The sequence below is a fragment of the Cynocephalus volans genome, chromosome 1 (genome assembly GCF_027409185.1).
Source record: "Cynocephalus volans isolate mCynVol1 chromosome 1, mCynVol1.pri, whole genome shotgun sequence".
Taxonomy (NCBI): Eukaryota; Metazoa; Chordata; class Mammalia; order Dermoptera; family Cynocephalidae; genus Cynocephalus; species Cynocephalus volans.
The window spans coordinates 199,574,767-199,590,710 of record NC_084460.1 but is presented as its reverse complement, the minus strand read 5'-3'; the positions used below and the strand labels follow the sequence as shown (position 1 = coordinate 199,590,710).

Below are 15,944 nucleotides of genomic sequence, written 5' to 3'. Positions count from 1 at the left end.
TCCTCCCTGGAAAAAAAGAACTTCAACTCTTGGCCTCAAATAATTTCTACCGATAAATTTCCAAGAAAGATGGACTCACAGTCAAAAATCAAAAGCACATCAGGAGTCAAAGTATCATGAACAAAAGCTAGCAAAAACAAAAGACAGAATCACACATACATGCCCATTCCTCCCTGGAGCAGAATGGATTAAATCTAATCACTCTTCAACATGACAGTCCAACTTTTCTAGAAGTACCCACAGATCTTCCACCTATCCTTTCTATAACAAGATGCCAGTACCTTTCGTCGTCTTGATTGCCATCCTCTGGACATACCCTAGTTTATAAGTGACCTTTTAAAGCATTCCTGATGGAGTCTGACCACTGCAGACAGGATGGGATCATCCATTTTCCCTTACCTACCCTCTGCTCCCATTAATGAAACCAAATACTAAATGTTCATTTCAGTATTATTGATGCCCACTAATGAAATTCCATAAGTTTCAAAGACCCATGTTTATGTAACCTTGCTGAGTTTAAGGCTTTGCTCTGGGTCCCATTTTGAGCAATACGGTATCCCTGCTCTGAATGAACTTTCCATTTAGGAGGCATAAACAATCCAAAACCTCCCACTTTTATCCCCACAAACTACTGTTAGGTCAGAGGGCAGCCTCACCAAAATGTGAATTGGTACAACTGATTTTTCTGAAATTAAATAAAACAGTCCATATTTATCTTCTTAACTGATGCTTTATGTGATGTTCAAATCTGACAAGCCTAATGCCTATGTCTTTATGTGAACTGATAAAGACCCCGAAATATATCGGTTGTGCCGTATCGCTTGAGACAATCCCACTAGGCTGACAATTCATTAGCTGATACCATTCTCTTTGCTGTTAGTTATTGCACACTGCACAACTTAGTCACTCAGAATTCAGGAAATCTTGGAGCAGTCTGAAAATGTCAACACATTTAGCATTATTCTCTCCATATTTACAGGGTTTCTTACTCTCTTAATTCTGATTACAGTTTTAAATCTCTCTCCCTGCCTTCCTTGGCTTAGTTCAACTAACCTTTGCTCAGACCCTACTTACGTGTGGGGCACAGTAGTAGGCACTGCAGAAGTGGAAAAAGACAAAAACCTTACCTCTGGACCCCCACAGTTTAGACGGGAAAAACCAACTCAAGCATAAGTGCTGTATCCTCCACACTCTCCCCTATGCCTAACTTGTGTCACAGAGGAAAAGAGCATTTTGAAAGCTCTTCTTGTTCCTTCTTCCTTCCTTCTACAGATGTCTGTGAAAACCCCATTATGTTAGGTACTGTGCATATACAATGATCCCAGCCCTCATGTAGAGCAAACATTCTAGTCCTGGGAAACAGGCAAAGAGACATATGAAACAGCACATTGTTAGTAGTGCTAGGAAGGAGATGACAAGGAGTTGATCCCCACACATCACAGAACAGCCTATTTTAAGGGGAGTCACACTTAATGGCAATAAAAAAGAAGAGTCTCCACAGAGTCTTCAAGTTATACATTAGCCTCTACTGAGTATTTATTATGCATTAGGCAACAGGAGTACCAAGATGAAATCTTGACCCTCCAGAAATTTAAATTTAATTTTAATTTTAGGATGTGACTTGTGTAACACCTATGACATTTTGTGAAGAAATGGGAGACTAGAATGAAAGGGTTTAAAAATCCACCCCAGGCCCTGATCCCCCACCTCTCCTGATCCAAACCTAGATTTTCCTATCTGTGGCCACAAGCAGGAGGTTGCCAAGAGGGCAACCCCTCCCTCTACTACACTTCCCCAACTCCACATGCCAATGCTGCTAGCAAGTGGTTAAAAAAAAAAAAGTGAGGCAAGATGATGGCATTGGAAACATTCAGATCTAAGCTTATTAGAAATCAGATAGGGTCCCGCTCAGGACTAATTCTCTAACAAAACCATCAGGGTCTCCTGGTTGCTAAGTTTCCTGGGACCACCTGACGCAGGCAAGGGCCCCTGGGGTGTTGTATCCCAAACCCTCTGCTTTTTCATTTCACTTCAACTAAGCACAATTTAAAAAGTCATCCATTCTGCCTAATTTTTAACAGGAAAAAAATTTCAGTATCATTTATGTCAACCACTTTTCTTTGAGCAGATACTAACATTTCAAACCAAGGAGCAACTGGCATCCACTTTGAAAACACACAAATTTTGTTATTCTGTAATTTACAGGTTGACTGCCTCCTCATTGGAGCTCCTCAGGGCAGCATCCCTGACTTTCGTGTAACTCTACCACTGACCCCTACACCTGACACTGCCTGGACACAGTACATGCTCAATAGGTGTCTGCTGAAAAAAGGACTCATTCTCATGTAGGCAGTCAATTCAGTCAGTTCTCTGGCAGAAAAGAAACCAAACAGATTTAAAATATCTCAAAAATTATATCGATTTTCTTTTTAAATGTTTTAAGAAGCCTTTATACACTAACTGGAAAGACTAAAAGGGTTACAAAACCAGGGTAGAGAAATAACATCATGTAGAGAAATAACATCATGAAGGCAGCCACTTCAAGAAGACAGATGATATATTAACAATTGATTCTTTTGGGTCAATTCCATTTGATTTAGCCAAATAAATTTCCTGAGAGCCTAGTAAGAACAAAGGTCTTATGGAGGTGCTACCTACATGTGTACCCAGTATCCTTTGGTTTAGTAACAACAATCCCTTCCTTTGGGGAATCACCATCTCCTACTTACTCTTGTTCAGAGGGGCTGCCTATCACAGACCCCAATTCTTGACTACAACAACTGGCTCGGAGAGGAATATGTGAGCAAACCATACCAAACAAAGGAGAGTCCCTTCTTAGGATTTTGTATACAGATATGGGGAGGGTACAGAAAGACTGAAACGGTCTGTGGCCAGGCTTCCAAGGTGATAAGAGAAAGAGAGAGACACACAGTGAAGCAAGGGAGAAGGGATACAACAAGGCTGTTTGAGTCCCTATGGCTCCCAGTTCTGGGAGCTGATAAAGGTCCCCTTCTGCTTATACCACCATGCTGGGCAGAGCTCCTCTCACTTGCAACCAAAAGGTGTTAAGGCACACTGTCCAGTTAGTGAGTGACGGAACTGAAGAGGCACTTTGCTGGTTGCATCATAAAACAGAATAAAAATGATCGTAGTAGAAGGGGACAAAACCTGTTCTGATCAAATGTAATTGTCTGCATTCTCTGGAGAATTCCTTTCCTTTGTGTTTTTATGCATGCATCCTTGACCAATACCCAGGCTCTAATTACCTGATGAGATTCCCCAGGTGCTCTTGAAAGATTTAACTTCAAGACAGAGCAAAGGCTTCTGGCTTACTGCCAGAGAATGGTCCTCAGAATCAAAAGGTCAGAAGCAATGGTGCCAGAATTTCTTAATTGCTGGACAGGAAAATTTCCAAAACCTATTAAGAGAAAAAATTTCTTTCACAAATAAGTCCCTCGATGATCTAAAATACATCTCACTATGAAAATAAGATCAAGATGTTGACAGTCTTCTGGATAGGATGCTACACTTTAAAGAGCTGGATATGGATATTATAATGTGGTATTCTCCTGTGATGTGAAGTCACTGGACACCCCAAATAGAAACTTCATAGGTGTGACTGTGTGAGTGCCTGGGCTGTACCATTTTCATTGTCACTTGTTTTTGTGGTTAGTTCCCATTATGCTCCAGCCTCCTCACTCCAGCTGGCCCAAGGTAAGCAGTCGGATGGTGGAAGAGTCTAAGGAGGCACAGGCACTGAAAAGCCTAGAAGGCAAACACTGGGGACGGCCAAGAAAGTAATTTCTGCTTCTCCCTAAGGAAGCTCCACCTAGCCAAGGAGGCAGGTTTCAAAGTCAGACAGTCCTACAGTTAAGCCTGGAACTTATTAACTATATGGTATTGGAAAAGTTACTTAACCTCTTTAACCTTTAGTTTCTTCATCTGCAAAATGGATGTGGTATCACACAGTCATTTACTAAGCTCCAACATTGGTGGGCACTCGATGAGGCTCTGAGGTTACAGAGATGAGTAAAACGTGGTCCACATACACACAATTTCCCCTGCGTATGAATAAGTATAATGATGGAGGGGGGCAGAGGATTATGACCAAGGAGGAAGCTTAAAAGAATTAAATGAGATTATAGAAAGTACCTGCACAGAGAAGACACTCAAGTTAGATTCTGATTCTCCAACACAGATCTGTGCCTCTATTTACAAACTGTTCTAATATCCCACCTTAGGGAGATGTTGGCCAAGGAATGATGTAGGTGGCATACTAAGGACTAAAGTGGTCAAAATGGTATATGGTTAGTTAATATGTGCCATTAGGGACAGTCCACTCCTGCCCTTCTAAAAACCTTGCATTCACCCTGGTCCAGCTTCCTTTCCATTCTTCTGGTTTCCAAAAAGGCTCAGGGAGTATAAAAGTATTTTTTAGTGGGACGGAAGTATTTTTTGGACAGTCAGACTTTTTGGTTTTCTGCATATCACAGTAATAGACTGTTCCTCCCTGTAAAAATGAATGTTATGATGCAGTAAGAACATTAAACATCAACACCAAAATGCAGAGTGTTGATGCCTCATTAACACATTCTGGGAAGGGTACTACCCTTTGGAAACAAAAGGAGATGGAGCTACCTGGCCCAGAGCCTACAGATACTCATGAATTTTACATCTGGAAGCCTCTTCACATTCCTCTTCCCTGCTGCTTTATAGGAACCACATTAAATTGAGTTATATATTTCAGAGACTTGCTTTGAAACACACGGATTATTTATCATGTTACACTGTTAGAAGAACTTGTGAACTTTACAAATGAAAGAGAATTCTGCACATGTTTTTGACCTCATTTTTGTATCTCGGTGCCTGTCAACTTTCCGAACACTTGCACCAGGCAGACTACTGAATTTATTCCTTGGTCACAAAATCATTTTCATACTTTATACTCTAAAATTATTTTGTCCCTTTTCTTCACTAAGCAAAAATACATCCTGATCTCAGCCTAACTTGGATTTTTCTCAAGTACTACTGATAGTTTTCTTCTTAGGTGTTCCTCAAACCCATCTCTACTTCCAAGGGTTTTATTACTAAGACCCTGATGGCAGCAGCAATACCGATTTTAGATGAATTGCCAGTGCCCAGTTTCAGCCTAATCTAGGCAGTAAGATAAAAAATAAATAAGCAAACTGTGATGGACAACCCTACAGTGGCCTCATGATCCCACCTCCTCATGTTCACACCTGCTTTTGTGTAATCCTTTCTCCTTGAATGTGGGTGGGAGCTGTGATGCTTCTAACCCACAGAATACAGCAAAGGTGATGGGATATATGTGATTATATGTACATAATTATGGTATATAAGACTGTAATATCCATCCTGCAAGGAAATGCCCTACCCTGGTGGCTTTGATGAAATAAGTGTGGCAATGTTGGGGAGGCTCATGTGCAAGGAACTAAGGGTAGCCTCCAGCTAATATCCAGCAAGAACTGGTGACCTAAGTCAACAGGTTGCAAGGAACTGAATGCTGCCAACAACCACGTAAGCTTGGAAGCAACCCTTTCCCCTTAGAGCCTTAGATGAGACTGCAGCCTTCTGAGAGTCTGAAGTAGAGGACACTGCCAAGCTGTGCCCAACTGCTGACCCACAGAAATTGTAAGATAATAAATGTGTGTTGGTTTAAGTCAGCACATTTGTGGTAATATTGCTACGCACCAATAGATAACTACACAACCTGAGGTTGAGAAAAGCAGCCCCTGACATCTGAGAGCTAGCCTGGTACTATCAGCCAGGCTTTGATGTTGCTGGGACCTGGCCCCGGTGTCAAACATAAACAATTTCCAAGAACACCAACACCAGACATGGCCACCTCGTGATGGTGAGCAAGGATCAAGGCAAAAACATTACCACTCTGTAATTATGTCTGAACACAGACAAAAATCACAAACATTATCCAGATCACAGACTGACCAAACATCTCCTGAAATGGCTGTTATACATATACAGCTTTGACTTTGATTCACTCCTGGTGTTTTATAGATAAGTTTTATTAACATGCTCACTCATAGACTCACTCCTCCTTATAGCATTCAACTCAGAGCAAAGCCCCACTTCCGTTAATGCTCCACAAAATCACCTAACACAAGCCCAAATCCTATCCTAAATCTTTTCTAACACCCTCTCATGGAGATGCCCCACAATTCCCATTGGTATGTGTTCTCCCTCTCTACAACCAGCAATAAGCCCACCTTGTTGAACTATATGTGTGTTCCTTGTTGAACACAACTAGGTCTCCAGCTGGAAAGCACTGACAAACCAATAAAACAAGAAAGTGTATATATACAGTTTAAATTAGATATAAAACACAAAAATAGAATGAAGTGTCTCAAAATGAGTATAAAGAAATTATTTAATAAAAGATATTAGGATAAGTGGATAAGTATAAGAAAACTAGGACAGATGCACACTTCAGGCTAAATAAAAATGATCTCTATGTAGGTTAAAGAATTAAACATAATTAATAAAAGATTAGCTTAAATGTAATGGACTACTTTATCAGATTCATGTGAAAACAATGAACCTCTCATTTGGAGACAGTAATAGAGAAAAAAGATTGACCAATTTACATACAAATTCCTTGCATGTAATGAAAAACAATACAAAAATAAAATAGTGCTCCAAAAATGCTTGCAACACAGTTTCAAAATATTTAAATCTAGAACTCAGACTTTATTCAGATTTACAAGGAAAATATCACATGTCCAAAAGATAAATAAATAAAATCTGTAACAGACAATTCAAAGGAGAAAACAGAGTAAAAAAAAACATGGAACCATCTCCAATCCTCTCAGTGGTCCAAGGAGGTGCCATTTCACAGCTACTACAGTAGCAAGTTAGACAAATGAACAATCAAGGCTGGAAATGCTGGGGGTATGGCAGAAAGCCCCTTCATCACTGACAGTATTTTACATTGTTACAACTTTGCAACACAGAAGAGGAGTAATAACTCAATCATCCAACTCCTAGGAAACATTTCAGCATAAACTATCTGCTCAGATTTCACAACAATATTATCTACAATGACAAACAGAAGCAATTTAAAATTCTTAAAATAGGGAACTGTTTAATGAATTGTGCTGCATTAATACATAGATTATATAATTATTAAAATAAACATGAAGGCTAGAAACATGGAAAATGTTTAGAATGTGATACAACAACAACAACAAAATGCAAACTATATAAAAATGCAAACAAAGGTTACCATTAGCTGAAGAGCTATAATGTGCCAGGCACCGTTTGAGGCATTTTGGTCACATCTCATTTAATCTTCACAACATCCTGCTAGGAAAGTAATAGTATTCCCATTTTGTAGATACCATAGCAAAGAAAGATTAAACAACTGGCAATGAGCCCTTAATCTTCTCCAATTCTTTATGAGTTTAATTATATATGCCCTTGCAAAAAGACCTGTTGATTCCTGTCCAAAATTACTTCCAATTTCACTCTTTTCTAGAAGAATGAAATGGAGGTAGAGAATAGACCATGATAAATACCAGAATGCAGCCACTGGAGTTGGGTAGAGATCACTGGTCAGGGGTGAGGAGGAGAAAACTCAGGAGATAAAGAGACCCTGAAGGAGACATGCAAAATGCAAGCCTGACTGGGGCAGCTTCAGGACTCCTAGGCAGAGAGAGGGCTTAGGAGGAGAAATGTATAGCAGTACCCCAGTGGATGCCTGAAACCTCAGAGTACCAAACCCTTTATATACTATGTTTTATATACTATGTTTTTTTCTATACATATGATACTTTCTATACTTATGATAAAGTTTAATTTATAAATTAGGCACAGTAAGAGAGTAATTTACAACTTAGGAATTATTTACTTCTGGAATTTTCCATTTAATATTTTCAGACTGCAGTTGACCTCAGGTAACTGAAACCACAGAAAGGGAAACTGCAAGGGACTAATGTACTCCCAACCAAAGGAGGGTCTGCCTGCTTGCTTTCCCTCTTGTAATAATCGGAATTTCTATCTACTCACAGTGGACAAGACTGAAGATAAAAATAAAAACTAGATTCCCTATAAAAATAGCAGTGGAGACCTAACCAGTAGTCTTTTTTCTAAAAAACTGAATTCGGCAATGCTATGTGGCCACATAAGGGCGGGTGTAGACTCATACTCTTGCCATTCAGGTGTGTGTGCTGGCAGTAAACCAAGATACTTTCCTTAGGGCAGTGACTTAATCATTTTTCCACATCTACATTTTCAAGTCTTTTGAGTTTATTTGTACTTTTAGGATAACCAAAATCCTTTTCTAGTCAAATCCTGGATGACGTTTTGACCAGTGTCATCTTTCCTGGGTGTTAAACAGAAAGACAGAGCACTTTAGATTCTATGAGAGTTGAATTAGAAAGCCAAGCCCGTGTTAAGAAGCACTTACTTGGGGTGTGGGGAAAACAAGAGAATCCCACTCCCAGACACTGCAAGCTGTTTTATCGTTTTGCTCAGAAAGCGCCTCACTTGGTGGGAGATGACTGCCTGCTGTATTTGCAGCAGATAATACCCCCAGATTATAGGTGATACTCTTTCTCTTACTACACCACCTGTGCAATCACTTCAGAAGAATACTGCACAGAGGGTCAGGGCAACGCTAATTTGTGGTCAAGGCTTTTGAGACAAGGGAAGAAAGGCTGGATGCTTCAACAGACATCAACATTTTAAGAGTGCAGACTGAGTATGGCTGGGGGAGGAGAAATGTGAAACAATGCCCTGTAAATCTGATTTTACTGATACTACATCTCAACCAGACTAGAATCAGTTATGTGCAAAATGATTAATCACCGTCTCCTTGAAATATTCAAGGTCCTCCTGCCTACTCTTCCGATGGAAAAAAAAAAAAATCCGATGCTGAAATATGACTTTCAGTCTTTTTTTCATTCTATACCCTTTTAATAAAGTAAAACAAAAAATTTTGCCTTGGGTTTGGCTGAGTTATGGAGCTTATCTCCTAAGTGGCAAAGCTTCATTCCTCAGCCCAATCACCAAACTGAGCCCAAGCTATAAGAAGCCTGATAGAGAAGGAAAAATATTTGTGCTGTACCTCAGGCATCAATTTATCAAATGTGATAATTGCTCTGTGAAACAGGTTTTCTCTTTATCTTTTTAGAAAAATGGGGGCACTGCAGAAGAAAATTAATTTAGCTGATGGGCAAATGCTGATGGCTGTGCATGGTAAGGCCTTGTGAATATGTTTTTGCAAACGTGGCTAAAGAATCAAAACCAGACCCCATCACTGCTGGGGGAGTGGGGTAGGGAAGTGGGAGAACAAAGCTTTGGGGCAGTATCTGAGGCAGAGACTCCAGATGGGCCCCCACCTACCTTCTCTGTGTACTCAGACACAATCTGCTTGATCTCGGCAGAGCAGAGTCCCACGATCTGGCCCACGGAGCTCGCGGTGAGATGGCTCTGCAATCACACAGAGGGTACATTCTCAAGGCCACAGAACTGGAAAACCTGAACACTCCAAGTACTACTGTAAAATAGATAATATTACCAGGGGAAAAAATAATTTGGCTTTGCCCACACATGTATTAACAAGGAAAGGAGAAAACAAGCCTGAGGACAAATGTTAAGCCAAACATTTGTACCTCCTGAGTCACTTGGCTGACTGCTAGATCCTCCTCAGACTCTGGCTACCCCTGGACAATGATTCTTTACTTCTATGCCCCATCCCCAGGTTCCTCCCTGAGGGTTACTAAACAGAGCCTGCAGGGGACTTGATGGGCTTAGGACTCAGGGAACAAAGAGGAGCAAATGGGAGTGGACAAGTAATCTCAGAATCTCTAAAATATCCATTTACTTCCATAGGCCTTTTCCAGCATCAAAAGAAATGATCATTTCAAAGCACTTGGCTAAATCTTTTGTACAGACTTTGAGCTCTTGGAGGACCAACTATAAACTCAGTGTTCCATTTCCTATCAAGATGGTGAAGAAGGAAACAGAAGACAAGGGCTCCTTCGGCATGGGAACTTAACTTGTTGTTAAGGAGAGGTAGAGCTGACCCCAGCTCTTCTGCAGAGGCCCTTGTGGGCTGTCCCAGCAGGGGTCTCCTGCTCACACAACGGTCCTTCAAGTCTCTCTCTAGAGGTTCCCCTGACAGCAACACTAGGCATTTACCAAAAGCTACTCAAAAGTAATGCACTGTGGAACAGGAGAAACTGAGTGCTGAAGAGGGAGGGCTCTGTAGAAGGTGGTCCCCCTGGAAGGAGGCTCCCCAGCCCAAAGCAGGGCAGGGTTGTGCCAAGTCCCCATCCACACCTACCCTTCAACCACTTCCATCTCACCTCCCCATTGGCCATGGCGGTCATCTTGGTCATCAGTGACTGGATACGCTGCTGAGAGAGGAATGCGGAGAAGCAGTAGTGAGCAGTTCTAACCATGTAAGATGGAAGCAATGTACCCACATGGGTCTCTGTAGTGAAATCAAGGATTGTTTTCCTTAATCTTGCTTTATGGTATGCATCGTGATAGGTGATAAAAGGAAACCGGAAGGTGCAAAAGGCCCGCTCATAGCAGCTGGCTGTGGGAGGCGCTGGCCATTTGGGAAAGCTGGGGATGAGAGTAAAATTTCTTCCCAAATGACTTGAACAGAAACCTCAGGGGGCTTACGTGGACCACACACCTCTTCAGCTGCTTGAAGATCATCTTCCTCATGAGCATCAGCTTTTTCTGTAGCTGACAGCCCTGCAGGAACTGCTGTTTTCTTGTCCTCAGCCTGGAAGGAAAGATGTGAAAAGAGCTGAGTGTTGAAGGTGGAGACTCAGTAGAGAAAGGACAATATTGCAAAGAGGCATGAGTCTGTGAAAGAAGAGCGGAACAAGCCCTTGAGAGAGAATGGACAATCCAGAGACCTGAGCCTCTGTTCAAGCTACAGAGCAGGCAGGTTGAACTTCAGGGTCTGGAAAATACCTATCTCCATTTCCAAACTGCTTGCTCATTAAATTAACATCAGGTCACAAACATCTGCCAGACTTATTCTTACCCTTTTATTGGGTCTTCTCTCTATTTAAACACCTCCAAGAGCAGATCACAGCTAAAGGAGAGTTTTTTCAAACTACCAGTTGAGATCCTTTAATGGGACATGATTAGCAGGTATGACTAGCATCTATATAAATTAAATAAAAATAATAGAATAGAATATATCAGAGTGCTTTGTAGATAGCAGTGAAACTTCTGTTTTTGGGGTGTGTGTGTGTGTTTACTGAATTATGATTAAAAAATAAATACAATTTTTACTGCTGAGAGTGACGGAAAAAGTTTGAAAACCACTGGTCTGAAGAATAAAAGTCTAAACTGCTTCATCTGAATATCACGCTGCACACCTTGGATCAAGCCTCAGGCTTGAAATGTATCACATCACACTCAAGATGCCCTGGATTAACTGCTCTTCCTCAAACATGGGCTAGAAGTCTATAGTATTAATTCTATCTCTGCCTTCCACCAGCTGGATGACTGCAGGCTTGCCTCCAATCTCTGCATATTAGCATCTTCTAGGGCTGAAAGAGAGGACTAGGATTGGTCTCAGATGCCCTTCTTGGACCATCCCAACTCTAGGACACCTATCTATAACAAGTCTACCATTGCTCAGAGGAACACCCTAACTGCTTATCCTCCTACATATCTATAGGGGACAAGACTTCTAATCCAAATGTGCCATCTGACGTAAGAATGACAAGACAAGCCCAATTTGAACACTATTTCATGGGTATCTCATGATTTTTCCAGTCATAACCAAATTGCTTTATTTCAGAATACAGTCAAATACACAGACATTCTTTTCAGACTTAAATTATATATCAAATTAAATATACACCTCAAACCTTTATTACATAACACATGACATATGACATACTCAAATCCAAAAAACATCCTGTTCTGGAGAGAATGTTTATTTAGTATTAGTTGAATAAAAACACAAAATGGAATAATGAGAAAACCAAAATAAAGAGAATATAATCAGTGCATGACTAATTGACAATAACAATACTAATAAGGAGAATAGCATTTACAGAATATTTACTATGCACTGGACCATTCTAAGTCCTTTACGTGTTAATCTTCACAACAATGCTGTAAGGTAGGTACAATGACTACCCCCACTTTACAAATGCTGTGAATTAAGGAACAATTAAGTAAATAATCCAAAGTCACACAGTGAAAGGGAGGAGCTAGCACTTGAAGCCAGACAGTCTGACTTTAGAACATATGCTCCTAGTCACTGTTGGTGCCCTCCAAAGACTGAGATAACAATCACCACAGGAGAGGTGGGAGCAGAGGGAGGCTGGAGGAGCTGGACGAGTGGAGGGTGGTGGGAGAACAGCAGGAAGAGTGTGTCCTATTCAAGAAAATCTAGGAATTGGGTGCAGAATGAGAAAAGAGGTTATTAACAGATCTCAAGCTGCAGAACTCCACTTTTTAAGAAGCCATTGACCATTTTAGCTGACACTTTATTATTTAGAAGGCAGTGGTTATGAGCATAGGCTTTAATGTCAAACAGACCTGGGTTCAGATTCTTATTATGAAACTTTAGGGCTGTGTGGCCTTGGACAAACCACTAAGCCTCTGTGAGCATCAGCTTTCTGACCTTAAAAGATGGAGTAAGTACCCTCCTCAAAGAGTTGTTCACAGGAATAAGTGGGGGGTGAGGGTGGGTGGACATTCAGAGCCCTTAATAAAGAGCCTGGAACACAGTAAGAATTTGGTGCTGTAAGATTTATGCTGCTGGTGACCATTAAGGATCATTAATAAATACATAAACTAACAGAAATCTTTGGGACTCCTTTGTGAATTCAGAAAAACCCATCCTGACTTACCTGGTTCCACCATACTTAGCTGTCTTAGGAGAGGGCAGATCTGTAATTTATGGTTGCGTTCTATCTCACTGTAGCATCATGTTCACACCACCTGTCTAGAGTCTCTCTCATCAGATTAGGAGTACCCTGGGAGTCTTGGGTGTGGACTTCATCGTCACACTTTTACAGCTATTAGATCCCATTTGACTGACCCTGAGGCCACGACTTTTAATAACCCTTCACTGCCAGTGCCAGGATTAGATTGCTGCTTTGTTTTGCCAGTCTGCAGGGGCTGCAGGCTGGAAAATGCCAGGATGGAGATGCAGAGACCAATGGCAGCTGCACATCCCTGCCACCCCGGCTTGCCCAGGGACCACAGCCTGGTCAGCAGCAGCCCTACCATCCCACCCCTCCCAGGCTTCTCAGAGAGCAGCTGCCCGGCCCAACAGTGTCACTTTCATCTCTTAAGTATTCTCAACCATTATCTATGCCTTTCTTACCTTCTCTGTATTGCTCTGGCGGCTAAATCCATATCTCCTGCAGGCCACAAAAAAGGGGAATTCAATTATTACTGCAAAATCACAATAAATTTGGTCAAACGCATTTTGGCTGGATTTTTATATAAGAAGCACCAAAGAGAATTTAGGTTATTTGGTGACTGGAGAAAATGTTTTGGGAACTCTTGGAAAATACAGAGTGTAACATTTTTCTCAAGTGCAATCCTCACTCTTTGAACAAGGAACTGCATTTCAGAGCCACAGTTAAACCTAAAAGCCTTAAAAATATCTGTATAAACAAATGTGAATGTGTTTGCTCAAGCTGAACATGTTCTCTAATGCTACTTCAATAACTTCAAGTCCAGTATATTTTTTATTCTCAAACATAACCCAAGCACGATGCTGATAATGTTGCATATTCACTTCACGCAACCTGAAATTCAAAGAAACACACAAACACACTTCAGTTTAAATTAGTTTATTTTCTGGTTCTAGTTAATCTATGCTTAAAAAAAAAGCAAGTATAACAACACAAAAACCATTCAACCTACAACAAAAAGCATAATGCAAAACACCCAGCTTCATACACCTCTACGTAATTTGTAAGGAAATAAAGTTACATGCAACCATTTAAGAAAAACTAAGGGCTTTTCTCTGCCTTTGCTTGCGCCTCGTCTCACTTGCTGGGTCAGTGTGTTGGCCTCTTACCTGGTCTGGGGCCTCCAGCCTCACTCCCCTCCCACTCTTCCTGCCCATTCCTTATCCAACTTTGCATTGACCTGATCTGCATTAATCAAAGGCAGACTTCTTCCCTCAGGGGAAAACAGGTTCTCTGCAGCAATCTCATCAAGGCTTCTCTTCTATGACTCTGCCTAACAACTATTGATCCTCACCTCCAGCAGCTCACCTTACACTCTCTCTTTCCATCTACTGCCTGAACAGAGAGCTGTGTATACCCTGAGCTTTTCTCCTCTTTCCCCCTACTTCCCTGTTGGCCCCTTACCCCTCAGCTCTAAAGCATCTTCCCCTCTGAAGCACCCCCCATGTGCACATGCTTGGCCCTGGCCTATCCAGCTCTGAGTCTGCACATGCTCCTTGGATGGCAATTATGTCCAGCTGCCTGATGGCGTGTCTATATCCTTCTCCTTGAGGGTAATGATTCTGCTTTTACATTTTGAATTTCTAATGTTTGTTGAATGAATAAACTAAACCTAAGTAGGGAAAAAAGTGCAGAAATCAAGAAACCACAAGTATCACCTAACCCTACAATAGATTGTCATAGACTGTCATATAATTGGAAAGACCAAAAAGTCACTACTGGGCATCTAGGCATAAATCTACAGGCCCAAAGCACAGCAGCAGATCAAAGTTAAATTCTGGGTATCCACACAAATAGCCTTATGACAGATTCTGTGAGCTGGCTTGATGAGTATCTACCGCATCTTCCTATTCTACAGAGGATGGAAAACAAAAGACTCTATTTTCCATACTCCCTTGCACCAAGGGTTCTGAGTGCTATTTAGGTTCCACTAATCACATATACTTGCTGGAGTTTTGAATGTGGAACAGTTAAATGGGGGGTAGGGGCGGGTAAGGGGCATAAAGGATCCATTGTAGTGGTACGGACTGGAGTAGAAACAACCTGGCTCTGGGGCCAGCAGCTGTCACAGTGGGTTCCTGGTTTTGAAGCAAGAGCTTCCTGATTTTGACAGAAGCAGTGTGTTTCCCTCCTCAGCAGCCACAGCACCAGCTTCCCAATTCTACAGGCTGCTTCTGGATTGTGGAGGAAGAGGCAACATCCTTAGAGCTCCAGTTCTAATGTGAAGCTGGGGAGATGACCCTGCCTAGTTCCCATCAATCCCTGTAATCAATCCCATTTGCAGAGACTAGTGGAAGGGTACTGAGTTATTCTGACCAATACAGGGTCTCACCAAAGTTTCCTATTCCTAAAAGTGTTTTGAGTATTCCTTGTTTTCTTTTAGTCTGTGGAGACCCTTAGGAGAGAAGACATACCTTCAGGCAGATAGCCCTTATCTAAGGCCCAGGAACTTTATGGGTTTTCCAAATAAAGCAGTAAACAACTAAATTTGAGTGACTGACTCCCAGGTCCCATCTACTCCTCCTTAAAGACAGAGGCTATGGAAAAACTTTTCTGATGACCCCAGACTGTTACCCCCAGATATGTTGTTCTGTGTTTATACCTCCAGTGCACTCACTGCACTATGTACAATAATTATGTCATGTGTAATCCTTTAAGCCTGTGTGTTGCGCTTCTGCAGTGGAGGGAATTTTGCTTCATTCACTTTTTTTTTCCCCTACGTTTTAAAAATTGAGGTACAATTCATATAATATAAAATTCACCATTTTAAAGTGTATACTTCAGTAGTTTTTAGTGTATTTACTATTGTGCAACCACTACCTAAATCTAGAACAGTTACATCACCCCAAAAAAGAAACTCCATACCTATCAGTAATTAGTCCCAATTCTTCCCTCTCCCTAACTCCAAGCTACAACTAACCTACTTCCTATTTTTATGGATTTGCCTACTCTGGACACTTCACATAAATAAAACCATTCAATATGCCTCCTTTA

The 15,944-nt window shown here is 41.2% G+C and overlaps 1 protein-coding gene across 3 annotated transcripts in view; it reads right to left on the bottom strand.

Annotated features, from left to right (window-relative positions):
- Positions 1–15,944, bottom strand: part of CCDC93 (coiled-coil domain containing 93) — a 100,140-nt gene that overhangs the window by 39,688 nt on the left and 44,508 nt on the right. For 2 of the 3 annotated variants that reach the window (XM_063100484.1, XM_063100501.1), the window contains exons 8-11: positions 13,355–13,391; positions 10,685–10,777; positions 10,347–10,397; positions 9,382–9,468 (exon numbers count right to left, since the gene is read on the bottom strand). In XM_063100484.1, the coding sequence (XP_062956554.1) occupies positions 9,382–9,468; positions 10,347–10,397; positions 10,685–10,777; positions 13,355–13,391 (268 nt within the window). The remainder of the gene's footprint in view (positions 1–9,381; positions 9,469–10,346; positions 10,398–10,684; positions 10,778–13,354; positions 13,392–15,944) is intronic. The other variant, XM_063100494.1, reaches the window with a different exon arrangement.